The 9,362-nt window shown below is 39.7% G+C and overlaps 1 protein-coding gene across 1 annotated transcript; it reads right to left on the bottom strand.

The window, feature by feature from the left end:
* Positions 1-868: 868 nt before the first annotated feature.
* Positions 869-9,127, bottom strand: cuedc2 (CUE domain containing 2). The gene is made up of 9 exons (XM_072437197.1): positions 8,955-9,127; positions 7,753-7,835; positions 5,071-5,214; positions 4,015-4,076; positions 3,703-3,836; positions 2,418-2,585; positions 2,296-2,360; positions 1,358-1,418; positions 869-1,285 (listed from the first exon to the last, which is right to left on the bottom strand). The coding sequence occupies exons 2-9, from the start codon at positions 7,824-7,826 to the stop codon at positions 1,139-1,141; spliced, it is 855 nt and encodes a 284-aa protein (XP_072293298.1). The 5' UTR covers positions 7,827-7,835; positions 8,955-9,127; the 3' UTR covers positions 869-1,138.
* Between the last annotated feature and the right edge of the window lie 235 nt (positions 9,128-9,362).

The raw sequence follows: 9,362 nt of genomic DNA, 5'->3' as shown, positions 1-9,362 counted from the left end.
ATGAATATAGATCTATGTTAAGATTATTTGAATGAAATGAGAAGCAAAGCCTACAAAAACTGTCAGTGCAACATCAGACCTATGGAAACTCCAGTATATGTTAGCAATAAAGTGTTTCAAATAAGAATGCATTCTTCAGCTGCACAATGAGCCAATAAAATAAATGTTGTCAATCTAAAGTGATATTTCTGCACTTTTGTGGTTCATGTTCTTTGTCATTTCATCCACATGATACTTCAACCTGAACCAAGATATTTACACACACGGTTCTGAAGAAATTCCCACAAAAATAGTTAAATATTCATTTTTTTTTGTGACTATTGCTTATCTCTAGTTAGAAGATTGTGTAGAAAACTTACAAATATTCAACTGCAAATGAAAGAAAACGATTTAAAGGTGCACTATGTCACTTTTCTTATGGTTGTTTGCCACTTGGTTGTACTTGATGTGACTGCTTTTGGCAAAAAACTACACAAAAAAAGTTTTTCTAATCAGCTCTGTGGTAAGGAAACTACTAAAGTACAAGTACAACTGCCAAAACTGTACATGGAAAATACTGAAAACTGCTGCATTGTGGACAGAAGTCACCACAGAGCTGCTTTTAACTCTTAATGTTTGAATTGTTCTAAAACTACACACATAAATACAAAATAGCAGTTTTTATATAGTTTACATTTTGGTTTATCTGCACATATGTTTAACAAAGTTTCAAAGCACTTGAATACCAAACTCACTGGTATCAGTATTGCATCGATATCGCAGCAAAATTATTTATAATTTACTGATCGATCACACGTTTGGATGGTTTTTAATAGAACTAAATAAAATCCAATCGTTCAGTATTTACTAATCGATCACACGTTTGGATGGTTTTTAATAGAACTAAATAAAATCCAATCGTTCAGTATTCACTTCCTGAACACATCTAATTATTGCCATAAAAACGTCTTCAAAAGTCTAAAGTCTAAACCCCTGACAGCAGAAAACCCACATACTGCACCTTTAACTAAGAATACAAAGAAAACCAAAGGCATCTAATAGTAAGTGTTCCAAATAAGCCACATTTACATTTTTAAAATAATAAATAAGATGTGTAAACGGTATGTCAGTAGCTGCACACAGAACACCGGAGCGATCATCAATGGAACCGGTACTTTCTGGAAGGTTTGATGTTCACGTATGTCTTTTTCATCTCCTCCGTCTCGTTCTTCTTCACCAGCTGGTAACGTTCGCCTTTAGTCGTGACCACCTGGTTGTCGTGGTAACGCACAAGCTTCTTTGGAGCCTGTGAGATCGTTGGAAATTAATGACAATCGAACAAAGCAGCAACTGGAAAAGGACAAAGGGCTGAACTCACGTCTTTGGGGGCGACAGGTCGATGTGTTTTGTTGTCTTCCTCGTTGTCCACGTGCATGTATCTGAAGTATACAACATATTCACCACTCTTATTGACTACCAATATATACTGATTACGCCACGACACGTTGAACAAAGTAACGCTGGAGAAAGAATTGTACAAAATACTGAATTCAGTATGTGAGTGGGCGTGGCCGCAGCGTGATCTATGCCTATTGTCATATTTATCCCTCTGAACAGTTTTGATGCACTATTATCTCACAGTGAGGGCTTTATTTTGACAGAATGATGCAGATTCAGAAGTATCATGGGCCAAGACTGTAGGCTAAGCAGTGTTTTCACTAAATAAACTACAGACTGGGCGCTCAGATGTGGAGGGGCACGTGGCAGTGGTCAGTCAGCAGAGGAGCTGAGGCCCCGAGGCCCCGAACAGAGCACCACCCGTCCCACGCCCGAGTGTATAATCCTTCTACATTCTAGAATAGAGTCAAAAGGGATGTAGACTGTAAAATGAAAGTCTGGTGGAAAGACATTTCCTATTTACTACTATTTTACATTATGTGTTTATTTAATAAATACCATTTTGAGACTAGAACATTGTATTTAAAAAAATCAAACTAAATTCAAAATTGTTGCTTGATATATATATATATATATATATATATATATATATATATATATATATATATATATATATATATATATATATATATATATATATATATATATATATATATATATATATATATATATATATATATATATATATATATATATATTATTATTATTATTTTTTTTAATTGAAATGATCTGATGTCATTTGTTTTGTGACATTTCACTTTTGCCTCCATTCTGGAAATGTGAACATTCTGGTGACATTTTTAAAGGATCTATTAAAACAATAATAATACAAAAAGCAGCAACTTGTGTTCGACTCACTTTTCCAAGATGGTTTCCTTCAGCTTCTGGTCAGCCACTGATGTTCCAGTCTTCCCTTGGTTAACCTTAAATAAGAAAAGGTTAAGACTGCAACACAGGTGATAAAAGTAGAGTTGTCTCACATTGAGAGGAGTAGGACTGAGCTGGACATCCCCTTCTATGATGAGGCGCACCGCTTCCTCCATGTCTCCTTTAGCGATGGACAGAGCGTTACGGGCCTCGGACACAGTGCACTTGGGGAACATTTCAAGAAGGTGTTGTTCCTGGGCCTCCCACTCAGACATCGGCAACTGAAAAAGAATATATGTCACTCTTCTGCTTCTCTTAAAAGAAGATCCTGCTCGGCTCAGCAAACTGTTAAATAACCAGTCACGATCCCAATGAGAGCTTTAGAAATAAACACAAAGCAGATCTCTTCTTGTATTGCCATCATTTTTGGGATCAGGTTTCCATAGATACTTTCAGTGTGAATTGTGAGATTAAAAACACGAGTTAAACAATTTACAATTAGTGGGGCTGATAACAAAAGTAACCTAGGTTTGAGGGCGTCAGCTCCAGTGGATTTTTTGGGAGCTATAGAGAACAACATATTAATACTTCATACTGTGTAAAGGGCTTAAGGGAGAATACTTGATTATCAGCCTTATTCTCATGTACTGGAGCAACAGATGGAGCAGCAAATATATTTCCAGACTCAGCAAAGTACATACATGTGATTCTTTTATCTGTTAGTGATGTGTTTAACCAGACAAACTTTTTTTTTTTAAATGCAGAACAAGACAGGATGTTTAGTTTGTTAAGACCATTAAAAGCATGTGTAATATTATGCTGCTGTATGAATGAGAGCGTTGTGAGAGTGAAGTAACATGCACATGACCAGCTCCTATAATACCACTTCATATCCACCACACTTTTTTATTCTTAAAGGATGTTATGTTGTTTGTGGAACTTAAAATATCGCTGCCTTTGTGATTTGCTGATTGCGTCCATTCAAATTGCCATTTCCATTCAATTGCGACTCATTTTGCAGCAAAATGTGTTCAAAAATAATGTGTTAAAAAAAATAATGAGACAAATTTGATATTATACAAACTCAACCATTTCTTTTGCAAAATATATAACAAAGGAAAGATGACAGCCCCAGATATAACAAAAATTAAACTGACAATGAGCTAAAGATCTTGTGGTTTAAAGCGTATGCGTCTTGGGTTTGCCGAATGTCCCTCTACACCCTCTCTATATTCCACACTGCAGCTATCCTGTTCAGTAAACCATCTTTCATCTTTAAAAACAAACCCCAGGATCATAATCTGCAAACATTAACAACCAAGTCAACCGCTAAAAAAAACTGAAAAATGGAATATTATTTCCTGGACTGGCACTGAAAAAGCTCTTGGCCGTGATTACCTTGGCTGTGGCGCCCTCTGTCTGGTTGGTAAGGCACTGCGCGTCGCTCCCTGCTGGCGCTGCACTTGGCATGGTGGTGAGTTTCAGTGAAATCTCATCTGTCCTCGCCTTAGGCACATTGTTTTCGTCGTCAGCTGAAAATGAAACGCTAAACTAATTAATCAGCAGCAGCACGGCAGAACAAATGTCAGCCTGGTGATCCATGTCTGGCATTCGCGTCCCATCGTGGAGCCTCTGCCAGCAGGATATTGATAGGAAATCACATTAGGAAGATGCTTGGACAGTGTTCACAAACTTGGCACGGCCTCGTACCTGAATTGCGAGCTGTGGCCAGTTTGGAAGCCAGGCTGAACATCATTTCACACACTTTGACACTGCAATCACAAGCAGAACGTCACGTTAGTTTGGCTTCATGTTGTTGTCACGTGCACTGCACAGAAGTGTCGGATATGTATAATGACGTGAATGATGGTTTGAAGCTATGCAACGTTATCATATCGAGTAGATTGTTTATAGGGGAAAAAAAAAAAAAACAGAGTTGATTAAAATTAAAAATGACAGGAAGTTCTTTCAAATAAAAGGTGATATTTCTGGGCTTTTGTGATTATTTTTCACAGACATTTCACATTTGTCTGATAATTAAACCTTTTAAACAAATTTCTGTTGGATTAACATAATATTGTCTGAAATTTGTTATTACATTTTTGTGTCAATATTCCTCACCCCAAAATATCACGTAAAAATTAAGACACACATTTTTTAAATGTTTATATGATGTTTCAATGAAGTCATTAAAGTGATATATTTTTAATTTGCCTTTCTTTATTTTATAAAGTTAGATTAAGTTAAGTTTTTTTCAATTATGAAATAGTATTCTTTAGAAATATGGATGTCAAAAGTATCAAAAATCGGATACTAATCGATACTAAAACTAGTATCAAAACGACATACTCACTCTGACAAGTATTGATACTGAAAACAAACAGGAAAAAATCTTATTTGTATTAGAGTCTTCAATTTTCTAGTAAAATAAGATAAGATAAGCCTTTATTTGTCCCACAATGGGTAAATTCCAGGGTTGCAACACAAAGTAGGTACAGAAGTAAATAATAAAAACAGATAACTTATAAAAACTTATTTAAAACCATTCTTATAAAAAAACTCATTCTATAGTAAAGTATCAAAAACAGAATCGAGCCTATTCCTTAGCATCAAAATAGAGTTTGAAATGTTAGTATTGTGACACTATTTGCATACAATTCTCCCATACAATTACACACAAGATACTCTTTATTCTTTGTTTAACCAGGGTAGCATATCATTTCTAAGAGTACTCTTTTACCACCTCTGATCACCGTGACGTTTTACCTGTCGATTTCTGCAAACCCCGGGATGTACGCCTCCAGCATTTCAGCAAAAACCTCCACATCGAAGTTTTCCTCCACGCTCTCCTGAGAGCCCAGATCCTCCAAGACTCCAGTGATGTACGACAGCAGCACGTCATCCAGAGCGCTGCAACGGCAAGCAACCAGTCAGCTTCAGACAGTCAGCTTCAGACAGTCAGCTTCAGACAGTCAGCTTCAGACAGTCAGCTTCAGACAGTCACAGCTTCAGCCAGTCACAGCTTCAGACAGTCAGCTTCAGACAGTCAGCTTCAGACAGTCAGCTTCAGACAGTCAGCTTCAGACAGTCACAGCTTCAGCCAGTCACAGCTTCAGACAGTCAGCTTCAGACAGTCAGCTTCAGCCGGCCAGCTTCAGACAGTCAGCTTCAGACAGTCAGCTTCAGACAGTCAGCTTCAGACAGTCACAGCTTCAGCCAGTCACAGCTTCAGACAGTCAGCTTCAGACAGTCACAGCTTCAGACAGTCAGCTTCAGACAGTCAGCTTCAGCCGGCCAGCTTCAGACAGTCAGCTTCAGACAGTCAGCTTCAGACAGTCAGCTTCAGACAGTCAGCTTCAGACAGTCACAGCTTCAGCCAGTCACAGCTTCAGACAGTCAGCTTCAGACAGTCAGCTTCAGCCGGCCAGCTTCAGACGGTCAGCTTCAGACGGTCAGCTTCAGACGGTCAGCTTCAGACAGTCACAGCTTCAGCCAGTCACAGCTTCAGACAGTCAGCTTCAGACAGTCAGCTTCAGACAGTCAGCTTCAGACAGTCACAGCTTCAGCCAGTCACAGCTTCAGACAGTCAGCTTCAGACAGTCAGCTTCAGCCGGCCAGCTTCAGACAGTCAGCTTCAGACAGTCAGCTTCAGACAGTCAGCTTCAGACAGTCAGCTTCAGACAGTCACAGCTTCAGCCAGTCACAGCTTCAGACAGTCAGCTTCAGACAGTCAGCTTCAGCCGGCCAGCTTCAGACGGTCAGCTTCAGACGGTCAGCTTCAGACGGTCAGCTTCAGACAGTCACAGCTTCAGCCAGTCACAGCTTCAGACAGTCAGCTTCAGACGGTCAGCTTCAGACGGTCAGCTTCAGACAGTCACAGCTTCAGACAGTCACAGGTTCAGAAAGTCACAGCTTCAGACAGTCACAGCTTCAGACAGTCAGCTTCAGACGGTCAGCTTCAGACGGTCAGCTTCAGACGGTCAGCTTCAGACGGTCAGCTTCAGACAGTCACAGCTTCAGACAGTCACAGGTTCAGAAAGTCACAGCTTCAGACAGTCACAGCTTCAGACAGTCAGCTTCAGACGGTCAGCTTCAGACGGTCAGCTTCAGACGGTCAGCTTCAGAAAGTCACAGCTTCAGACAGTCACAGCTTCAGACAGTCAGCTTCAGACGGTCAGCTTCAGACGGTCAGCTTCAGACGGTCAGCTTCAGACGGTCAGCTTCAGACAGTCACAGCTTCAGACAGTCACAGGTTCAGAAAGTCACAGGTTCAGAAAGTCACAGCTTCAGACAGTCACAGCTTCAGACAGTCACAGCTTCAGACAGTCACAGCTTCAGACAGTCAGCTTCAGACGGTCAGCTTCAGACGGTCAGCTTCAGACGGTCAGCTTCAGAAAGTCACAGCTTCAGAAAGTCACAGCTTCAGACAGTCAGCTTCAGACGGTCAGCTTCAGACGGTCAGCTTCAGACGGTCAGCTTCAGACGGTCAGCTTCAGACAGTCACAGCTTCAGACAGTCACAGGTTCAGAAAGTCACAGGTTCAGAAAGTCACAGCTTCAGACAGTCACAGCTTCAGACAGTCACAGCTTCAGACAGTCACAGCTTCAGACAGTCACAGCTTCAGCCAGTCAGCTTCAGGCAGAGCAACAGGAACATCAAAGTACTGTTGTTTGGGGAATTTACTATTCTTTCACTTTTGCTTCATTTGAAGTTAATGTAATTGAAAGGACAAAAAAAAGAGCGAATAATGCACAGAATCTGATATTTTCAAAAGATGGACCACAAAAATGAGAACTATATCATACCTGAAGTAGTTTAGATCACTTCATATATTCATATTATATAAACAAGTAGATTTACTCACAGTGGTAAGAGGGATCAAAAACCTAAACTCAATTATTATTCAAATAGAGTAAAAGTATGGCGTCTGAAAATGACTCCAAGAAGAGCAATTTCTTTACAAGGTGCATTTGACAGATTTCCATGTGTCTAACTTAGTTTGGTGGGATAGTCTGTGGTAAAAATAGTTTACAAGTATCAGTGAGTGAAGAAAATTTGGAAAAATAAAAATAGAAGTCGAGCCGAGTTCTCAAACAGAATCCCTCTGTGATGTCATCAATAAGAGACATTCCACTGAAGATGGACATTACACACAACTGACACATGTCTAAACAATCATCTAACAAAATAAAGGTCATATCCTAACTATTATGTAATCTATATGAAGTTTGATTCTTGTTTTACATTATATAACACTTAGAATTACCTCTACCCGTGTCACATCTGCTGCTCATGTCCAACCAGCAAAATGATAAACTTTACCAAAATAAGCAACATTTTTAGTAAAGCAAAATCTTAAATAAAATCGGGTTCACTACGTTTTAGTGAAATGTATAGTTTCACCTGCCATACGCAAAAAAATCTATAATCCAAGAATAAATACAATACCTGAGATCGGCATCTGGAATGTAGGTCTGGATGAACTCGTGCAATGCATCATGGATAATTTTGTGGAGGTCCATTGCTTTCTCCTGCGAGAGACACACGGCACAGTTAAGAGGGGAAAGAAGAGGGAGCACAAACTTACCACCGCTTCCAGCTCTCATAACCAGTCGACGCCCATGTGCTATTTATGGTATGGCAGTTATGAAAGCCTGTTACGGTTCTGGCCTATTAGATGGAGCTGATAGATTTATTGCAAAGGCTGCAATTTGTCTTTCTTTCCTCAAAATATGCTGCCTATAAAAACTGCTACTTTAGATATGAAATTATTTTATTAGTTTGTCAGTTTATAAGCCTATTTCAGTCTTCGTCAATTCTCCTAGACCCGTAAAGAATGTACATTTGGAACATAATCTTAGTATTAAAACACTAACTATACATATAATAAAAATGGATTAAAAAAAAACAAAAAAATAAACAGAATTACATAACTTATTTCCAAATAGTTCGGCCTTTCTATACAGCTAAACTAAAAATAACATTTCAAACATTTCAATGCAGACTGTATGGGATTTTGAATAACAGAATAATAGATCCAATGAAAGATGCACATAAAACAGAATGCGATGTCATTATTTGTCATCTGCAAAGAAAGACACGATACACCATTTAGATCCTAGCTATTTGAACTTCACTGAATAATTCACCACTAATGTGCAATTTTTATTTTACTTTTAACTATTTTTGACATTGCAGCAGGACCAACTCCAGGGTGCATCCGCCACACTGCACAGGAAACGCAAATGCATTCAGAAAACCATCCAGAAATATCATTTTACAAACACGAGCGTTGTATTTTGCAGCAGCAGCACGCACACATAGCATCACTGTTTACATTAGCCGATAAGCTAGTTGTTGTTGTTGTTGTTGTTGTTTTATGGCGGTTGGCATCCGAGTGTTGCATTACCGCCAGACTTTATTCCTCAGACGTTTCGTAGTCCTCAGACTCTGTCGTAGTCCGTAAAAGTACCCCTCCCATCGCTTTGGCGTACAAAGCCCATGAGGTCATGATGTGTTTTTGTGACTAGAAAGTGCAGCAGATCTGTTTTATAGCTAGCGCCTTGTTAGCATCGCCTGCTTTTACTGCGCATTAACCTTGTCGTTTGCAGCACATTGACTCTGAGCTAAGTGCTAACGTCTGTACTCACTTTAGCTGTGATTATGGCGACATGAAGCACAAAGATGTCCCCGAATGTTGCAGGGGATGCTGAGCAGAGGTGTTAGTGACGCGGATCGTGCAGCAGCCTCTCTTCACTTCACGCACAAGTCAAAACATCATCACGTCATTTCCGCTGACCGTGGCCCCTCTGGCACGCGCGCCCCCCTCAGGAGATAAACAACCGAGCCACGCCCCCCACGGTCTTTGGGACAGTGAAGAATTGTTTGCCTGAGCAGCCACTTCCTCCTACATTCTGTTCAGACGCTGTTCAGCTGCTCAGGCAATAGAATTATAACACTCTTATAGAAAAGCTCTTATAAAACTCTGAAGTAAACTCTACTTACTGCTGAAAATACGGAGTTTCAAGGAGAAGACGCACTTTCGTTACATGTCCTCA

The sequence above is a fragment of the Eucyclogobius newberryi genome, unplaced genomic scaffold, assembly GCF_026437365.1.
Source record: "Eucyclogobius newberryi isolate DKJ021-1_F unplaced genomic scaffold, fEucNew1.0.hap1 SCAF_8, whole genome shotgun sequence".
Taxonomy (NCBI): domain Eukaryota; kingdom Metazoa; phylum Chordata; class Actinopteri; order Gobiiformes; family Gobiidae; genus Eucyclogobius; species Eucyclogobius newberryi.
Note: the sequence above shows the minus strand (reverse complement) of the source record. Positions and strands in the feature narration are given on the sequence as shown.